The sequence below is a fragment of the Hemitrygon akajei genome, chromosome 32 (assembly GCF_048418815.1).
Source record: "Hemitrygon akajei chromosome 32, sHemAka1.3, whole genome shotgun sequence".
Classification (NCBI taxonomy): Eukaryota; Metazoa; Chordata; class Chondrichthyes; order Myliobatiformes; family Dasyatidae; genus Hemitrygon; species Hemitrygon akajei.
This window is the reverse complement of record NC_133155.1, coordinates 18,218,242-18,239,086: the sequence shown is the minus strand read 5'-3', so window position 1 is coordinate 18,239,086 and position 20,845 is coordinate 18,218,242. Positions and strand designations below refer to the sequence as shown.

Genomic DNA, 20,845 nt, shown 5'->3' with positions numbered 1-20,845 from the left:
CTGTGTCATGTAACACCGTGGTCCTGAAAAATGTTGTCTCAGTTTTACTATGCACTGTAGATAGCAGTTATGGTTGAAATGACAATAAAAGTGACTTGACTTATAGTGCTTTTTACAAAAGCTACAAATTTACTTTTTTTCATATGTTTCTAAAGTATTCAAAGTGATATGATCAATGACATCTAAAATTTGACTTAAAATAATACTAAGATACTTATCCAGGAGAATAGCACTGAATGCTTCACAGTCGGCTCATTGTGATAGATTGCAGGGAAAATATTATCCTATTGCTGGGGCTAAACTTCCTGTACGATAAAAAGTAGAAGCAATGAGAGTTGGTAAAGGCCACGTGCTTCCCCAAATCGTGTGTCATCATTGAGTGAAATCAGTGGAATCTGGTCTTAACCTTGACTCCACTTTCCCACCTTTTTCCTATAACCCTAAAGTCCACCGTGTTCTAAAGAAAGATACTTACTATATCACAGTACATAGGACAATAATAACCACTGATTGATATGCAAGTTTAATGAATTTTCAATTAATGTTTTTTCTGCAGGTTCAGAATTTAGGAGGGATTGTCATTTGTTTTAAATTTTTTCAAGGCCATTTTTTTCATTTGCGCGCACAGATTCCACCAGCCGTAGCACCTGCAGTCAGCAAGGCTGCATTAGCAGTAGTAGACAGTCCTGCTGCTCCTATAAAGGAAAAGAAACAGATTTATTAATAAATTGTAAACAATCTGAGACACAGAAATTATTAACAATCAACACCTTATTCCGAGCTACTTAGGTACAATTCATGGAACATGGTAGCGATATCAAAAATAAGGCGTAGGCTTAGGATGAGGGGGTGGAGTTTTTAAAGTGGACTTGCAGGTAAAGTTTGAGAGTGGTTAATATCTGCAACCTACTACTAGAAGAGGTGTTGGGAGTCAGAATCAATCACTATGTTAAGAGACATTCAGATGTACAGGTAAAGAAAATTTCATCCAGATGATAAAAGGTTATGAATTACAACTCAATGAACCAGTGATGGAAAACAAGGATGTAATGGATGTCTCACTGCTCATTTCCCCTCAGGATAATGCTCAATAATGTGGCAAATGGGATTAGTGGAGATGGGGAACAAACATTCTTCTCCCAATTCAAAATCAAAACCCAACCTTAACCCCTCCCATAGAGACCTTGAGACTTAGAGTTATAGTCATGTTCCTAAAGTGCTCCCCCATTAACATGTCCATCATCTGCCTTGTTTTATTTCCCATGAAAAGGACAAAGACTGATCTGTCTTTAGCAGGACTCTGTACATACACTAAGTGGTCACTTTTATAGATACCTCCTGTACCTAATAAAGTGACCACTGAGTGTATGTTCATGGTCTTCTGCTGCTGCAGCCCATCTGCACGAAGTTTTGATGTGTTGTGTATTCAGAGATGCTCACTGCACACCACTGTTGTAATATGTGGTTGTTTGAGTTACTGTCAATTCCTGCCATTCTCCTCTGAACTTTTACACAATAAGGAGTTTTCACCCACAGAACAGCTGCTTGCTGGATCTATTTGTTCTTTCCCACACCGTTCTCTGTAAACACCAGTGCATGAAAATCCCAGGAGATCAACAGTTTCTGAAATACTCAAACCACCCTGTCTGGCACCAACAAACATTCCACAGTCAAAGTTAATTAGATCACATTTCTTCCCCATTCTGATATTTGGTCTGAACAGCAACTGATTCTCTTGAACACGTCTATATGCTTCAATGCATTGAATTGCGGCCACAGGATTGGCTGATTACATATTTGCATTTACGAACAGGTGTATGGGTGTACCTAACAAAGTGGTCACAGAGTGTATATCATATGCAAAAGAGAAACACTTCTCAGCAATTTAACTTGGAAAGTTGGTATTTGCCCGTACATTCATTTAGCTAAAATAATCTGAATATTGTTGATTCTTTAAAAGAAAATGTTTTCATGCAGGCTTCTACATTCTGGCCGGATTGAGTTGTGTTATTTCTTCCACATGACTTTTTATGCTGGCCAGTGTCACTCTGACCAACATATTTCATTATCATTCAAATCCACCCCCTTCTGTTGTCCTAAACCCCTCATTCTCTGTCCCATCCACAGTCCCAAATTGAGATTGAGATCTGTTCCTTGCAGGGCTCTCATTTAGCCAGTGGCCACAAATTTCAGGCTTTATCCTGGATCACTGGAAGAACAAGAGGGCGTCTGCCAACATTGCTTGAGGAATTCCAGTTTGTAGCAACCAATGCCATGACCACTGAAGGAGTAGCAGTGGTTCCGTAGTTACAAACGATTCATCCCATCTTCTCAAGCTGCAACCAATAAAAAATCATCTACGTTCAATTATGTCTGCCGCTGTTCTGTATGAGTCACCTGATCCAACCCAATGCAGAGCACAGGAGAGCAAGAGGAGACTTATAGATGGATACAAAATTATGAGGGTATAGATAGAGTGAATGCTTGCATGACTTTTCCCTGCTGGTTCTGTGAGAGTAGAACCAGACGTGATAGGGTGAAAGGTAAAATATTTAAAAGGGTAATCTGAGGAGAAACTTCTTCACTCCAAGGATGATGTAAGTGTGGAACGAGCTGTCAGTAAAGTGGTAGATGCTGGTAAAATTCTAACATTTAACAGAAGTTTGGATAGTTACATAGGTGGGAAGGGTATGGAGGGCTATGGTCTTGGTGTGGTTTGATTGGATTAGCAGAAAACCAGTTTAGCATGGACTAGATGGGTTGAAGAGCCTGTTTGTGTGCTGCAGTATTCTATGCCTCTCGAGGCAAAACTTCAGTATGAAGGATTTAAGTAAGTTTGAGAAGTTCTCACTGGTTTATCAGTCAACATTACCAATGGATTGAAGGACAGCCACGGTGCTTCCAGCTGCAACACCTCCTCCATTAGCCACAGCTGCGGCGCTCATCATTTTTGCTGCGATAGTACCAGCCGCTATTCCAGTACTTGTGAAGCCCACTGCCCCCAGAATCAGAGGGGTGGCAGCAACTGCAACCACTAAATGAAGAAACAGCTCCATTTAAACAGAGTGCATCCAAACAGGAACTTTACACTGAACAGGAACATCCAGGCACCTGTACAACATTGTTTCTATGAAAGGAACAGACAGGCAATTTAACACTGGGTCAGACAGCAGTTCATTATGCACCTGGGTGTTAACTGAATGTTGTTAGATCCACAATGTGGTTGGCATAAAGCTGAGGGGCACACTACAAAGTGCATCCAATACCTCAGCTCACTATCTGAAGGACTCCCTCCATGGACTGTATTCCCTTCAATCGGACATGATCAGATAAGTACTGAGAGACTGTATTGTGGAGATACTGAGGAGAAATTTACACACTCCCCAAGCAACAGTTGGGGAAACAAAATCAGTGAAACAGAGTCATGCACAACCTCTTTGTCCCAATGAGTCCATGTTGACCATCAGGCACCCACTTAACACTAATCCCATTTTATCTTTATCACATAACCCTCGGCTCCGCCTGGATTTTACCACTCAGCCACACACGAGGGGCAATCCACAGCAGCCAATTAATCGACCAACTTCTGTAACTTCGGTGACTTTGGAAGCTATGGTAGCATCCAGAGAAAATCCACTCCATCAGAGGGACAACATGCAAACTCCAGTTAGGAGTTCAGGACTTGAACTCCATGTTGCAGCAGCCGTGAGGCAGCAACTCCACTCATTGCCACACTGTGGTGCCCAAACTTTTAGAACTGCTCTTGTGAACTATTTTGAGGGTGGCATAGTTGGGTAGTGGTTACCGCAATTGCTTTACATTGCCACCCGTAAGATGGGGGCTGGATTCCTGCTGCTGTATGTCAGGCGTTTGTGCGTTCACCCTATGACTGTGTAGGTCTATTTTGTGCACTCCAGTTTCCTCCCACTTTCCAAAATTGTACAGTTGCACTTACTAAGTTGTGGGCATAGCATGTTGGCTTTGGAAGCGTGGCAGATCTTCCAGGCTGCCCAGCACGATTCTGACTGATTTTATTTGACATAGAATGGCATATTTCTCAGTACGTTTCAATGTTTATGGGACAAATAATGCTAATGTTGCTCTTGATTAATTTGCCAACTCTTCTAAAAGAATTTTTCATGCAGGTTAGGTTGAGTTGTGTTACTTCTTCCATATATCTTTCTTTTACCATGACTAACATAACATCCATCAACACAGAACTTTTCATAATGCCCAACTACAAATCCTTGTGTTGTCCAAAATTCCTCATGCTCTCTCCTAGCCACAGTCCCAAAATGAGACTGAGAAATTGTAACTTCCTGTAGCCAGTAGCCTCTTGTCACTTGGAGATCCAGGAGCCCCAGAAATTGTGCCTGATCTTGGTTTTGTACTCTGTGCTACAATACTTAAATTATGCTTTGTTTATCTGTGTGCAATTCATTTGCAGATTTAATTCTAAGATATTGTCTGTAAAGGTGTACTACTGCGCTTTAAACCCTGGTCTGGAGAAATATTGTCTCATTTGGTGGTGCAGGTAAATGACAATAAACTTGACTTGATTGCCGTGAGAAGGAGCATCTGCCAACATTGGTTGAGGAGTTTCAACTCCTAGCAACCAGTGAAGGAATAGCAGTGGTCCAGTAATTATGAAAGACTCTGCCCATCTACTCAAGCTCCAACTAGAAATAAGAGGGTCTATGTGCTGTTCTGTGTCGCTGCTCAGTGCTATTTAGCTGATCCAACCCAACAACGACCACTCCCGCAATATTAGCACACTGACACACTGATTTCACTCACCGGCTCCAGTCACCGCACCCAACACTGGCAGGAAGCGCATTCTGTAAATAGAAATATAACGTATTTTACAACAAGTTTTGAAGTTGCACTTACAGATAGTTTCAACAAAAAATGATACACATACATTGAGGTTTTGTGGCATTGTCATGTTGTGACACACAATATGCATCTACCACAAACAGCGATGAGCTCACAAAAATAAGTTTTATAATGCCATTAGATAAGGAGTGCATACGTTCAACATGACACTGAGACACAGACCCTGCAATGGCACACAAACACATACCTACCACCCCATGAGCCTCAGTATCCTGCACATCATTCTCCACAACTTCCGATAGCTTCACAGGATCCTACCACCGAGCACATCTTTGCAATCCCCCACCCCCCAGTTTTTGTTTTCTTCAGGAATCACTCTCTTTGTCCACTCGTCGCTCCCCACTAACTCTCTCCATACACCTATCCCTGCAAGCAGTGTAAGTGCTGTACATGTCCATTCACCTCCTTCCTCACCTCCGCCACAAACAGCCCATCTAGGTGAGGCAACACTTCACCTGTGAATCTTCTGGATTGGGGGACATCTTTGACGGGCACCTTCACTCCATCTGCAACAAGCAGCATTTCCTGATGACCAACCCCTTTTAATTACAGTCCCCAGTTCCTTTCCAACATGTCGGTCCATGGCCTCCTCTACCACCACATTGAGGCCATTCTTGGGTTTGGGGAGCAACACCTCATGTCCTGTCTGGGTAACCTCCAACCTTCTGGCATGAACATCCACTTCCAGTAATTTCCCCCCCCCCTTCTATCATTCGCACTCTGGTTTCCATCTTAACTCTTCTCCTCACCCTGGTGCCCTTCCTCCTTCCCTTCTCCCCATGGGCCATTCTCCTCTCCTATCAGATTCCTTCTTTTGAGCACTTTACATTTTCCACCGATCACCTCCCAGGATCTCACTTCATAACACTCCTGCCATCCAACTTGTAGTCTTTCCAGTCCCCCCCAGCTTCTTATTCAGGCTTCACCCCCCCCCCCCTTCCTTTCCGGTCCTGATGACATGTCTCGGCCTGAAATGTTGACTATTTATTCCTTTCCATAGATGCTGCTGGCCCTGCTCGGTTCCTCCAGCATTTTATGTTATCCTGTACTGACATTCTCTTTGAGAGAAGGCAATGAGATAATTCAAAGTTAAGAGAACTCACGTTCAATTTCAAATTGGAAAGATGACGTGTCCAGCAGTGGATCAGTAGTGAATCTCTAATACTGCACCGGGTTCTCGGACAGGAGCTGGAGTGGGTTATAAATCTGTAACTCACTGTCTCGGCCTTGACTAACACCTCCCAGTCATAACCTCAGAACCCCAAAACTCTCCCTCATTGGGTACGTATGAAAATTACACTTTGCAACATGCATTTACACTTTAACTGTTGCACGTTCATTGTAACATAGTACAGTAATAGCTGACCTGCTGAGTTCTTCCTGGTCATGTTCTTTTCTCGCTGCTGCCATCAGGTAGAAGGTACAAAAGCCTCAGGACTTGTGCCAGCAGATTCAAGAATAGTTACTACTGCTCAGCCATCAGGCTCTTTAATAGAAGGGGATAACTACACTACCTTGTTCCATCATTGAAATGTTCCCACAACCAATGATCTCACTTTCAAAGACTCTTTATCTCATGTTCTTGTTATTTATTGCAATTTTTTTATATTTGCATTTGTGCAATTTGTTGTCTTCTGCACTCTGCTTAATCATTCATTGATCCTGTTATAGTTTTGCTGAGTTCTGCACACAGAATTAATCTCAGGGTTGTAGATGACGACATGTATGTACTTGGAACTTTAAAGTGATCCTACCAATAAACATATCTTTACCTGCCCTCCCCACCACTCTCTTCTCTTTTCAAATCTTTTTATTATTATTATTATTCAAAAATAACACAGGTACATCGAAGTAACAACACTTACAATGCCTCAAAAAAATTATCTTAAAGACTGAAAATTTTTGTGGATAAAAAAAAACCCTACTAAGCAAGAAAAGTGAGAATAATAAAGAACCCATTGGGGGTACAACCCCGGAGCCATGCGTCATACAGAAAGTTTCTGAAAATAAACAACACACCACCAACAAGAAAGAAAGATATATCAAGAAAAACATTTAACCTTAGATCGTGGAGGAAATCTATCAGTTAACTGAAATGATAATAACAAGAAAATGAGCCCCATCTCTTCTCAAAAATCAAATAAAGGTTCAAAGGTTCAACTTCTAATTTTCTCCAAGCTAAGACTCAGCATCACTTGAGAGAACCATTGTGACAAAGTAGGAGCTGATATATCCTTCCATTTCAACAAGATGGCCCTCCCAGCTATCAATGTAACAAACACAATAACATGTTGGTCAGACACAGAAATACCATGAATATTTTGAGGAATTATTCCAAAAAGCACAGTCAATTTATTAGGTTGTACGTTGATTCTGGGTGCTTCAGAAATTGTCGAAAAGATTGACTTCCAAAACTGTTTTAATATAGAACACGACCAGAACATATGTGTCAGTGTAGCTATCTCATTTTTACATCTATCACAATACTTGTCAACATTGGGAAATAGTTTAGAAAGTCTCTCCTTCGTCAAATGGTAATGATGTACAATTTTAAATTGAATCAATGAATGACTAGCACAGATCAAAGAAGAGTTAACCAGCTTTGGAATCCGTGTCCAATCCTCCCATATAAAAGTCAAATTGAGTTCCTTCTCCCAATCCTGTTTAATCTTAAGTAAAGGACGCTTATCCCATTGTAATAATAAATTATAAATTTTTCCAATAGAACCTTTTATCAAAGGGTTCATATTCATAATAGTATCGAACAAGTCAGCCTCCAATATGTAAGGAAATTTACTTAAATATTTTTGTAAAAAATGTCCGATTTGAAGATATTGTAAAAAGCGTGAATATGAGAGAGAATAATTATCGACTAATTGTTCAAAAGACATCAATCTGCCTTCTTTAACTAAATCCAAAAAAAGAATTAATACCTTTATTTTTTCAAAGTAAAAAAATTGGATCACTCCAGGAAGGTTTAGAAAAGTAATTACAATAAATTATACTCCAAAGTTTAAATTTTTTAAGATTAAAAAAATTGCGGAACTGGAGCCAAATTTGTAAAGAGTGCTTAACCACAGGATATAGATTTAAATTAACAACTTTAACTAATTGTATAGGTAGAGCAACTCCTAATAATGAAGTTAAATAAAACTGTTTCACAGCTGTCAGTTCCAGGTCTACCCAAATTGTCCAATCATTCCTATCACCCCAATATAACCAAAAGGACATACATCGCAGATTAACAGCCTAATAATATATTCTTAGATTAGGCAAAGCGAGACCTCCATCCTTTTTCAACTTTTGCAAATGACATTTACCAATTCTTGATCTTTTATTATCCCAAATAAAAGATAGAATAGTAGAAGCAATCCGATCAAAAAACTTCTTAGTCATAAAAGCAGGAATAGTCTGAAATAAATATAAAAATGTTGGTAAAATCATCATTTTAACTACATGAATACGACCAACAAGTGAAAATGTAAGTGGGCTCCATCTACTAAATGAGTACTTCATAGAGTCCACTAAAGGAGGAAAATTGGCTTTATAAAGATCCTTATATTTTTTAGTAATTTTGACACCTAAATATCTAAAAGAATCTGTAACTTTAAAAGGAATATTATCATATATAGAGATAGATTCATTTAAAGGAAGTAATTCACTTTTACTAAAAAAATTTTTACATCCTGAAAAATCTCCAAATTTGTCAAATAATTTTAGCAAAGCAGGAATAGATTCTTCAGGCTTAGATATATATACCAATAAATCATCAGCTTAAAGAGAGATCTTGTGCATGGTCTCATTCACAAAAGTCCCATGAATATTTTTGGCTTCACGAAGAACAATAGCCAGGGGTTCTAATATTAAGTAAAATAACAAAGGACAATGGACAACCTTGTTTTGTCCCCTGTGATAGCTGAAAAAAAAGGAGACCTGCAGTTATTAGTGACAACAGTAGCAATACGGGCCTTATATATCATTTTAATCCAATTATAAAAATTAATACCAAAACCAAATTTTTCTAAAACATTAAATAAATATTTCCATTCGACTCGATCAAATGCTTTTTCAGCATCCAAAGATACAACGCATTGTGGAGTTTTAGAAGAGGGCGAATATATAATGTAAAATAGTTTCCGAACATTTGAAAAACAGTAACGACCCTTTATAAAGCCTGTATGATCTTTAAAAATGATTTTACACAAAACACTCTCCAAATGATTGGCCGTTATCTTTGAGAGAATCTTAGCATCAACATTCAATAATGAAATAGGTCTGTATGAGGCACAATCAGTAGGATCTTTATCCTTTTTGAGAATTAAAGAAATAGAATCCTTATAAAAAGCAGAGGCTAAATCACTTTTCACAAAAGAATCTTTAAACATCTCCAACATATATGGAGAACGCAATTTTCCAAATTTTTTATAAAATTCTACAGGATAACCATCAAGTCCTGGGGCCTTACCAGATTGCATTGAAAAAATAGCTTTATGAATTTCGGATTCAGTAATTTGGGCATCAAGAGTTTTTTGATCCCCAGTAGAAATTTTAGGAAAAGCAATCTTTCGTAAAAAAAAGCATTCATTTCAGAAGAATCTACTGGACATTGAGATTTATAAAGTTCAGTATAAAAATCTTGAAAAATCTTATTAATTTCTTCATATTCCTGAGCCAGGATACCATCCTTTCTACGAATTTTCAAACTTTGCCTTTTGGCTCCAGCCGATTTTAATTGAGAAGCAAGTAGTTTATTAATTTTTATCTCCAAACATATAAAATTTGCTCTTTAACATAAGTAGATAACCTTCAATTGGATGAGTGAATAATAGGGTATATTGTGATTGAAGTTCCACCCTTTTTTAAAATAAGTCAATATTAGGGGAAGTCGCATAGATATTATCTAAATCTTTAATTTGTTTTGAAATTTTACCTAATTCTGCTTTAGTCTGTATTTTAAGTTTAGCTGAATAAGAAATAATCTGACCACATAAAAATGCTTTGAATGTATCCCATATAATTAATTTGGACATACCTCCTATATCATTAAAAATAAAAAAATTCTTTTATCCAGCTTTCAATAAAACTGATAAAATCAGAGTTTTGCAATAAAGTCTGAGACATGTGCCATGGTGGACGGGCAAAAATGATATCATCAAATTCAAAGGACGAACTCAAAGGCACATGATCAGATATAGCAATAGCGTCATATTCACAGTTTTTAACATTAGGCAAAGGCGGGGATCAATTATAATATAATCAATCATTGAATATTTTTATAGACATGCGAAAACAAAAGATATTCTCTGATATAAGGGTGCAAATGCCTCCATAATTCGATCAACCCAAAATCGGTCAAAAAGGAGTTAATAACCGACACAGAGCAACTTGGAAGTCACTGATTAGTTGAGCTCTTATCAATCATAGGATTTAAACAACAGTTCAAATCCCCACCCATTATCAACGTATGTTCATTTAAATCCGGCAATAAATCACATACTTTTTTTAAAAAAATGATCATCTAAATTAGGACCATACAAATTGACCAAAACAACCTTTCTATTACAAATCACTCCTTTAACAATTAAAAATCTACCATTAGAATCTGATTCAATATCCTCAAGTAAATATATTAGATTTAATAAAGATAGATACGCATTTAGTTTTACTCTTAGAACTAGCATGGAGCTGTAAGTCATTCCACCATCCAAAAAACCTATTTTGATCTCCCGCCCTGATATGTGTCTCCTGAGCAAAAATTATATCAGGTTGGAAAAGATTAATAATTTTAAAAGTCTTTTTTCATTTAATAGGTTGATTCCAACCACGTACATTCCAACTTATTACATTAATCTGTTTAACTGCCGTACTATAATTTTATTCTAATTTTCTTTATATATGCACTGAACACATACCAATATGGGATTATCAAAGATGGCGGTGATGAAGAATACAACCATATAGAAAACACGCATGCTCCGGAACCATCCCACGGGAAAAAACTCCTAACTGTAAACCCACCCACCCTCACAAAAGCCTGAAAAAAAGGCAAGCAAACTAAGATAGAATACAGAGCCATGGGCTGCTCTGTCGGTCTCGTCTCTCCCTCCCCCCAGCCAGTACACTAAAAAATAAAATGACCTTACAAGAAAGACAGTAACATTCCAACAAAGGAGAGTGTTTACACTCCATCATATATTAAACAAAAAGAGAACCAAAATAACATAATCTCTTAGAGAGAAAAACCAGCACCATCTTAAGTTTAGCTTTAAGTCTCTAAGAAAACTTTAAATTTGCTTATAACACACTATAGGTTAATGGTATATTTAACCGAACAAGGAAATGATGGCTGTGAAGGCCAAACTGTTGGGTGTATTTGAAAATGATATTGATAGGTTCTTGATTAGTCAGGGTGTCAAAAGTTACAGGGAGCAGGCAGAGAGAAGAATGGAGCTGAGAGGGATAATAATTAGCCATGACACAACGGAGGAGAAGACTCGATGGACCGAATGGCTGAATTCTGCACTACCAGTATGTCTTATGGATTTTACCTTCTTACTCCTGGAGAATTTCTGTATCCATGGTGATTCATTTATGACATACCCTTTACTTCACATTTTCCCCAAGTAAACTTTGCAGCAGAGAATCCTACCAGCTGTCAGTTTTAGCCCAAGACCAATGACAAAGCGTGGCAGTAAAACTGCATTTTATGAATAAAACGCTGCTTCCGCTCTCAATTTGAAATAAAACTATAACCGAAACCCATTCGCAATTTCCCAATGATAGCTGCTGAACGAGTATTCTGCATTGAATAACTACAACACTTTCTTCAATAAATGTTTCCTTCTGGAATGAACCCAGTGCAAAATCGGACTCTGGCACAAAATAGCGTAACACTCACCCGTCGTCTACTGTGGACCGCAATGTTCTGTTAAAGAACGCTCTGGGGTCGGAGGCTTTTAATTGCTGACTTATCCCTTGAAGCAGCACTTGAAGGACGTCATTGATTTAAGTTTCGTTTTACAACGAAATGGTTGGGAAAGTAGACTGGCTAACTGCCCATTCCCGTTATCTCCAAAAGTGGGTGTGTTTGCTTCTGTTTGTTGACTCTTTCATCTTAAACACACATGCTTTTAGGACTTAAGACGTGGTCCAATGCTTTTTATATAAACTTCAGTGACATTTAAATATCTTCCCTCTGAGCCTGTGCGTTGATTTCTCTCTTTGCTCCGGCTAATGGCGGTACTCGGGATGAACTGCTGAGTCAAACGTTGGGGAAGACGGGGTGGCTGATTGTTTTGATGGTATTGAGAAATATACCTGACATAATCATTATAAATACCTGAAATATAATCACTATGTACTAGCTATTTACTATACTATATAATCACTATGTAATCACTTCTAGGTACTGAATATTACTATGTATTATTTTACTAGACACATTTTGCTATGCATTGTTTTAACTAGGTACTGTGTACTCTCTTAGCTGCATACTGTGGCAATTACAGAACACCTGTTTAGCTAGCAGCACTATTAGCTGAAATGTACCCCATGTATTACACTCAGTCTTTGTTTAGTAAGAGATAACGGTGGTGGACAGGATGGTGCGAGCAGGAATGTAATGTGAGGGAGGTTGTCTGGAAAAATAACATTGGCCAGGAATGGGGCCCCAATGCGACTGGAGAGAAATAATGGTGGCGCACCGAGAGCTAGGCAAGAGCAATTGATCAGTTAATGAATAGATGATATGCAATTAAAAATTGATTGGGTATGCTGATAAAACCGAAAATGTAACTGAGATAAGAAATTACTATAAAGAATGCTGTACACCGGAGCTCGGTGGGCTTTCGGTGACAAGTTCATTGATTGCCTCAGCCTTTGTTTGCGAATAAAGGTTTAAATTTCTTGAAGAATTGTCTGCGTCTCCTGGTCATTTCAAGTAACCACGACAATGTTCGATCAGTGGTGGTTCCCCTTATCTTTTGGTTGGCCAGTTTGTTTAATTTTACGCATTTTATTAATTTATATTCTTCCCCTTTATTCAGCCTAGTAGTTTGAAAGGGTAAGTTTGTAGCCTATGGCTGCAATGGGGGGAGGAGAGGGGGTTGAGATTGAAGGAGGAGGGGGGGAGACTGTGGAATACTCCAGAAGTAAGGGTAGCCAAAACAGAGATGCATCAACCCGATGTAATAGTGGACAACAAATTGAGGAAAATGGGTGATTTGGAGGAATTTGTAGTTTGTATAAAATTAGAGATCAGAAGTTAGGGGAAGGAGGTTTCAGAGCCCTTAATCCTTTGAAAGTGGCAGCAGCATTAGAGAACCAAATAGGTAAAGGATTCCAGGCCAAAACGTTGTATAATGGATTGCTGAAAATTAGTTGCAAAGATGTTGACCAATATAGCAGTGCCAAAACGGTGGGAAAATTGGTTGTGAAAGTGGAGTGTATTACTCTGAAAGAATGGAATGGAGTTGAGGGGGGTAGCGTATGGTATTTGGTCTGGCATGACTGAAAAAGAAATTTTGGACAATATTAAAGGTGGTCAAGTGATGGAAGCCAATCGAGAGAAGGAGGTGATTGAGATTCTCCTGTCCTATTGGTTTTTTGCAGATGATGTTCTTCCAACTAGAGTCTATCTTGGGAGCATGTCTTATCAAGTTAGAGAATATATTAGACTCTCCCTTGCGCTGTTATAATTGGCAGAGATTTGGACACGTTGCTGGTTCATGTCGAGGTAAAGGAAGATGTGTGAAATGTGGAGAGGATCACGATATTAAAGCGCGTAAGGCAGTGGCACCAAAATGCAGTAACTGAGGAGGGGAACCATGTAGCGGCGTTCTGAGAATTGTGAGTTTTTTGTCAAGCGAAGCAGATTCAGGTTTTTAGTAACCAACAAAATGTATCATATGCTGAGACAGTAAAGAAAGTTGATAGAGAGCAAAGGATAAGTAAAGAAAAGATTTGAACGATTGGAGGTCAGCACATTCCGTGTTCTCCAACTGTGGTTCCTTTAGACATTTTATTGAAGAGTAAAGAGTTTTTTGGCATTTGTTGTTGATGTACTGGTCGGGGCTAAAACTACAACCAAGAGGTTGGGTATGGTAAAAGTAGTCGTTGGAGGTGCAGAGAGATTCCTTGATATCAAACAGGTTTTACCGGAAAAAATACATGAGTACATGACAGACAAATAATCACTGAATATTTCTCAGTTGTCGGGGTCAGAGAGTATGGAGGAGCTTTATGTGAATGAAGAGGCCGATAATTAGTATTTGGATGTTTTTAATATTACAATAGAATTCAAGATGTTTAATTGCAAATGGTCAAGAATTTAAAAGGTTTATTGGAACTTTTAAAGAAAGGCCTGATTTGATCTGTATACAGGAGACATGGTTAAAGCCTCATTTCGATTTTTTGATCCCTGGGTATGATAGTTTGAGAGCTGATAGAACGGGTAAATCTGATGGAGGGTGTGCAACTTTCACAGAAACAGGACTTCAGTTTAGAAGACTTGGTTTTAAACCTAACCTTGAAATTGTGGCTGTGGAAGTTTGGAGCTCTTGTGGTCAAACAACTTTGATTAACTTTTATAATCCAGGTAATATGATGATGTTATCAGATTTTGATGAAATCATGAATAATGTAAGATCCCCAGTAATCTGGGTTGGAGATTTCAATGCCCATAATCCTATACAGGGTAGTGAAAGTAAAGATAGTAATGGAGTTGTAGTAGGGGAGTTTCTAGATAAATACAACACAGTACTTCTAAACGATGGAAGGCCTACAAGATTTAATATTGTAAAGAATACTTGTAGTCACTTAGACTTATCAATCACTTCCTCAAACTTAGCTAGGGATGGGAAATGGGATGTTATGGACAGATACACACTAGGAAGTGATCACTATCCTATATTATGTTATTTGGTAGAAATTTGATTGTAGAAGTTGAGGAGAGGGCTGCTAGGTATAATTTTTCATTGGTCCATTGGGATGAGTACCAGGAGAAAGCTGTGTATATAATAGAAGAAATTGATAGCGAGGGCTCTCAGTAGATGATTGGAATGAATCCCTCTGTTCTATAATTCATAAAGTTGGTCAGTTGACTATTCTGCTACAGAATGTTCCTAAGGCTCGAGCATTAGTTACATGGTGAAATGAAAATTGTGATATAGCAGTAAGAAACAGAAATACAGCTTACAGGAATTTAAGAAAGTACCAGTGTTAGATAATGTTATGGAATATAAAAAGGAAACAGCAGTAGCAAGGAGAGTAATTATAAATGCAAAGAGGAATAGCTGGAGAAGATCTTGTGGAACCCTGACCCTGAGACGCCTATAGAGCAGCTATGGATGATCACTCACAGAATGTCAGGGATATATAGAAAACTACCTATCCCTGTCATGGTCCGGATTGGTTCCCCTTTAAATCTAGTTAGGTTGCATTATGATCCGGACCATTGACTCTTTGTACCCTTCTAATTTCGTTTCACGTGTCCCTTGAGCTTGGCAATCAAGGTAATCTACTCTCGACCTGAACTGGCAGCTTATAAGCCCCTGGCTTTAGCCGTTCGGGGCGAGAGTGTTAAGAAGCATTAGCAAGTCGCCGTCGCTACAAGCCAGAGTGATCCAGCCCGCATCGGAGTGCCAGCAATTCGCCTTCCTTCACCAGAGTGGGTCCGGGCAAGGTCAATCTGCCAGAGTTGAGTGGAAGGCGGAGTCCTGACTCGACGTTCATGCCCATTGTCCGTGTCTACTCCTTGAAGAGTCCCGACTCGGTGCCTGAGTGGAAGGTGGAGTCCTGACTTGACGTTCATGCCCATTGTCCGTGTCTACTCCTTGAAGAGTCCCGGCTCGGTGCCTGAGTTGAAGGTGGAGTTCCGGCTCGATGTCATGCCCAGTGTCTGTGTTTACCCCTCAAAGAAGAGTCCTGGCTCGGTGCCTGAGTGGAAGGTGGAGTCCTGACTCGACGTTCATGCCCATTGTCCGTGTCTACTCCTTGAAGAGTCCCGGCTCGATGCCTGAGTTGAAGGTGGAGTTCCGGCTCGATGTCATGCCCAGTGTCTGTGTCTACCCCTCAAAGAAGAGTCCCGGCTCGGTGCCTGAGTGAAAGGCAGAGTCCTGGCTCAATGTTCATGCCCTGTGTTTTGGTGTCCACGTTTCTGGCTGTGGCAAATCAAGGTCCTAGTCTCCTAATCCAGGGTCCACGATGATCCAGGTTCCATGTTCCCGGCTGCGGTGATTCATGGATCCCAGTCTCCAAGTCCAAGGGCCGTGGCGGTCCCAGTCCCCAGGGTCCCAGTCACGGCCGAGGCTGTCCATGTTCCCACTGTCCAAGTCCAAGGTCCGCGGTTGTCCATGTTCTCACTGTCCAAGTCCAAGGTCCGCAGTTGTCCATGTTCCCATTGTCCAAGTCCAAGGTCCGCAGTTGTCCATGTTCCCATTGTCCAAGTCCAAGGTCCGTGGTTGTCCATGTTCCCATTGTCCAAGTCCAAGGTCCGCGGTTGTCCATGTTCCCATTGTCCAAGTCCAAGGTCCGCGGTTGTCCATGTTCCCATTGTCCAAGTCCAAGGTCCGCAGTTGTCCATGTTCCCATTGTCCAAGTCCAAGGTCCGCGGTTGTCCATGTTCCCATTGTCCAAGTCCAAGGTCTGCGGTTGTCCATGTTCCCATTGTCCAAGTCCTAGGTCCGCGGTTGTCCATGTTCCCATTGTCCAAGTCCTAGGTCCGCGGTTGTCCATGTTCCCATTGTCCAAGTCCAAGGGCCATGGTTGTCCATGTTCCCATCATCCAAGTCCCAGGTCCACGGCGATCCAAGTCCCTAGTCCCCTAGTTCGAGGTTTGTGTTTCTCGTTGTCCTCCTTGATTTCCCGATTTTCTGCGTAGCGAGTAATAAATGCTATTTTATTGAACCAAAAAAAGACGTGTTTGTGTCCTGCGTGTGGGTCCTCTCCCAGCACCCTTGTCCCCACCTTGTGACAATCCCAGCTTTGCTGGAAGGAGATACTGAAGCTGTAACCAACAAGGAAAAGGCTGGTATGTTCGTAGAGGTATTCCAAGTGTTACACAGTTCTGGAGAGCCAGGTGATTTGAAAAAGGAAATTATGTTAAAGGAAAGTTGGAAATTGGACAGGAGTTTGGACGAAAATAGCTCCATAAATTTGTTTTTCTTCCTTCAGGAATTGCAAGAAGCTGTCCAATCAGGTTCAAACACTTCTGGTAGGGATGGACTGTGTTATGAATTGCTTAAGCATTTAGATGACTCTGTATTAATAGAAATGCTAGCATTGTTTAATTCAATGTGGAAAGAAGGAAAATTACCAGTAGAACGGAAGCATGCAGCGGAAGTTCCAGTTTTAAAGCCAGGTAAAGACGAGTCTAGTCCTAGTTCATATCGGCCTATACCTTTAACATCAGTAAAACTATGGAATGAATGGTCACCAACAGACTTGTTTATTTTTTAGAAAATAAGGGACATTTTGCTGCCTATCAAAATGGTTTTAGAACTGGAAGATCAACAATGGAATTTGTTGCCCTTTTAGATCATGATATTAAAAAAATGTTTCAAAATAGAGAAGTAATGATAAGTGTATTTCTAGATATTGAAAGAGCATTTGACTCACAATGGAAAGATAGTTTATTAATTAAACTCTATGGTGTGGGAATTAGAGGTAGAATATTTAATTGGATCAAAGATTTTCTTAAGGAAATGACAAATCAAGGTGGAACAAGCTCCAAGTCAGTTAAAATAGGTAATGGTACCCCGCAAGGAAGTGTCATTAGTCCAGTTCTTTTTAATGTCATGATAAATGATATCTTTGATCAGGTAGGGACAGGATTTGGCAAATTGTTGTTTGCAGACGATGGTGCAATCTGGAAAAGAGGAAGAAATGTCAATTATATATTAAAGCAGGTAAAAAAAAAAGTTTTAAGATCAGTTGAAAACAGGGCAAATATAGAGTTTTGTAAAACACTTCAAAAGCTTCTTGAATTTCACTTAGCTTATTTTTTAACATTTTTGTTCTTGGGTCCCTAATTCTATGAATTGTATTTTCTGCTATCTTTTTTTTCAGTTTCCATGCCAGCATTTTCATAGATTTGATCCATTTTCATAATGTCTCTGTTTCAGAAACATTAAATTTTTCCTGATTTCTTGTGTAGCCAAACTATTAATTTCATTCCTAATTCTTTTAATTTCCCCTAATGTATCCAGTGCCAAATTCAATTTGTGTTTTTTCTTTAGTTCTTTCAGCCTATTTTGTAATTCCTCTAATGTTTTATGCCTTATTTTTTTCTTATATGAAGATATCGCTATAATTTTCCCTCTTAAGACAGCCTTCAGAGTATTCCATAAAATGGGAGGTGAAACCTCTCCATTATCATTAAATTCTAAGTAGAGACCAATTTCTTTTTTTAATTTGTTCCTTCAAGTATGGATCATTGAGTAGACTTGAATTTAGTTTCCAAATAGTATTCTTTGGTTGTAGGTCAAAATCAACAGATAAATATATAGGTTCATGGTCACTTACATCTATTGTCCCAATTCCACAGGTGTTTATTTTGTCTTTGTCTTTTCCAAATGTTATGAAATAGTCTATTCTTGTATATACAGAATGGGGAGCAGAATATTGAGTGTAATCCCTTTTGTCGGGGAAAAGGTCCCTCCATATATCAATTAAACCAACATCCTCAAAAAGTGTATTAACTTTCTTATGTAAGGATTTTGTTTCATAGGTTTTTCTATTGGAAGAGTTTAAGTTTGGTTGTAATTGTAAATTTAAGTCTTCCCCACATATCAGGAGACCTTCTGTTTCTGCTATCATAATATCAGTAATTTTTGAAAGAAACCAATATCACTTCCAGGGGGTGCGTATATATTCAATAGAGTAACTGAATTTCCATCTATATTCCCCCTTACCCGAATATATCTGCCCTCTTTATCTCCCATTTCGAATACTTTTCAAAATTTAGCTTACTTGAGATAAGAATAGCAACTTCTCTCCTATGACCTGATTTATATGAGGAGAAAAACAAATTAGTGAAGCCCATTCTCTTTAGTTTTCTATGCTCATTATCACTTAAATGAGTTTCCTGTAAATATACTACATGGGCTTGTTCTTTTTTTATTTTGGATAAAATTCTATTATGTTTGATTGGATTTAATAGCCCATTGAAATTAAAAGAAATGTATTTTACTTTGTCCTTAGCCATCAGTATTTATCTGTCAATGTATCATTGAAATTAGCAGAATAAAACTTAATCGATCTACTCCCTGAACAAATAAGAACCAAGAAACGCAAATAATAACAAAAATGGCAACGACCGTGTGATTCCAAGCCTGAGGTCTCTAGTAGATGACCCTGCGTTGAGCTAGAGGAAATGTCTAGCTGTGGGGGATAACCCCTCCTACTTATGAGTTGAGGGCCCCCATTGCAGTATTCATAAAAGTCAGTGAACAAATCCATTACACAGAAAAGGTTTCCCTGTGTACTCCTTTTTTATATATATATACATATACACACATATACATTACATACATAACCCAAAACAGGGGAAGCATAACCCAAATTGACACCTTCTTGAATTCTCTAGAGTTACCCACGTTAAGTGAAGAACAAAATAGAACGATGACTGCTGACATAACTGAAGTTGAATTAAAAGCTGCAATTAGTAACCTTAAATTAAGCAAGTCACCAGGATCAGATGGGTATCAGATGCAAGTGGTACAAAGAATTTTAAAATGAGTTAATTCCTGTTCCACTCTCCACACTGAACTGGGCTCTAAAAAAGGCACAAATGCCACCCAGTTGGAAGGAAACGATAATCTCAGCTATACCGAAAGAAGGCAAGGATAAAATGGAATGCGGGTCATTTAGACCAATATCCGTTCTTAATATAGATTAGAGATTATATACCTCCATCCTGGCCAAACTATTAGAGGAGATTCTACCCATACTGATACATAACGATCAGACAGGTTTTATATGACAATGCCAGACACAAGACAATATACGAAGGACACTTCACATTATGGATCATATACAAAAAAATAAAATCAAAGCAGTAGTGATAAGCGTGGACGCTGAAAAGGCATTTGATTCGGTTAATTGGAATTTTCTTTACAGAGTTTTACATAGATTTGGTTTCCAAGACACAATTATTAAAACTATACAGACACTATATGACAATCCTACTGCTAGGATTAAATCAATGGATATTTATCAAATAGTCTTACTCTAGAAAGGGGCACAAGACAGGGTTGTGCATGGTCACCGCTACTCTTCGCATTATATCTGGAACCATTAGCTCAATACACCAGACAAAATGAAGATATCAGGGGAATTACTATTAAAGGGACAGAGCATAAATTGGCTTGTTATGCGGATGACATTTTGATCTACCTAGGGCAACGAACATACTCTTTACCTAAATTGATGCAATCCTTTGAACAATATGGTCAATTATCAGGATATAAGATCAACATAGATAAAACCCAATTAGTTTCATATTACTATAGCCCACCAAGAAAAATTGAAAGTAAATATTCCTGTGCATGGCACACAGAATCTTTCAAATATTTGGGCATCATTATGCCAAAAGATTTGGCAAAATTATCAGAATGTAATTATCAGCCTTTATATCAAAAAAATTAAGGAAGATATGGCAAGATGGAACCTGATTCCTTCTTTCAGTCTCAGTTCAAGGATTGAGTCTATTAAAATGAATATACTGCCCAGACTGTTATATCTCTTTCAGACCCTACCAATAGAGATGAATCAAAATCAATTCAATGAATGGAACAAGATGTTATCAAGGTATATTTGGCAGGGTAAAAGGCCTAGAGTTTGTCTCAAAACTTTGCAATTAGCAAAGGAAAAGTGGGGATGGAGACTACCTTCTCTTAGAGATTATTATTTTGCAGCACAGTTGAGAGCTGTGATATGTTGGTGCAACCCA

At 38.9% G+C, this 20,845-nt stretch overlaps 1 protein-coding gene across 2 annotated transcripts; it reads right to left on the bottom strand.

Moving 5' to 3' along the window:
- Window positions 1-507: 507 nt before the first annotated feature.
- LOC140719553 (interferon alpha-inducible protein 27-like protein 2A) lies at window positions 508-11,921 on the bottom strand. 2 transcript variants are annotated; one of them, XM_073034250.1, is made up of 5 exons: window positions 11,795-11,921; window positions 6,000-6,084; window positions 4,798-4,838; window positions 2,873-3,034; window positions 508-695 (listed from the first exon to the last, which is right to left on the bottom strand). In XM_073034250.1, the coding sequence occupies exons 3-5, from the start codon at window positions 4,835-4,837 to the stop codon at window positions 613-615; spliced, it is 285 nt and encodes a 94-aa protein (XP_072890351.1). In that variant the 5' UTR covers window position 4,838; window positions 6,000-6,084; window positions 11,795-11,921; the 3' UTR covers window positions 508-612. The 2 variants fall into 2 exon arrangements, with proteins under 2 accessions (XP_072890351.1, XP_072890350.1); XM_073034249.1 differs by lacking the exon at window positions 6,000-6,084 and having other exon boundaries at window positions 11,795-11,910.
- Window positions 11,922-20,845: the final 8,924 nt, after the last annotated feature.

Bases quoted from the DNA above. Each gene is read 5' to 3' on its own strand.
- LOC140719553 (XM_073034250.1), bottom strand. From the start codon at position 4,837: ATGCGCTTCCTGCCAGTGTTGGGTGCGGTGACTGGAGCCG. The intron at 3,035-4,797 runs GTGAGTGAAATC...TTCTTCATTTAG, and splicing joins GGGTGCGGTGACTGGAGCCG to TGGTTGCAGTTGCTGCCACC. The intron at 696-2,872 runs GTAATGTTGACT...TTTCCTTTATAG, and splicing joins GGCTGTCCTTCAATCCATTG to GAGCAGCAGGACTGTCTACT.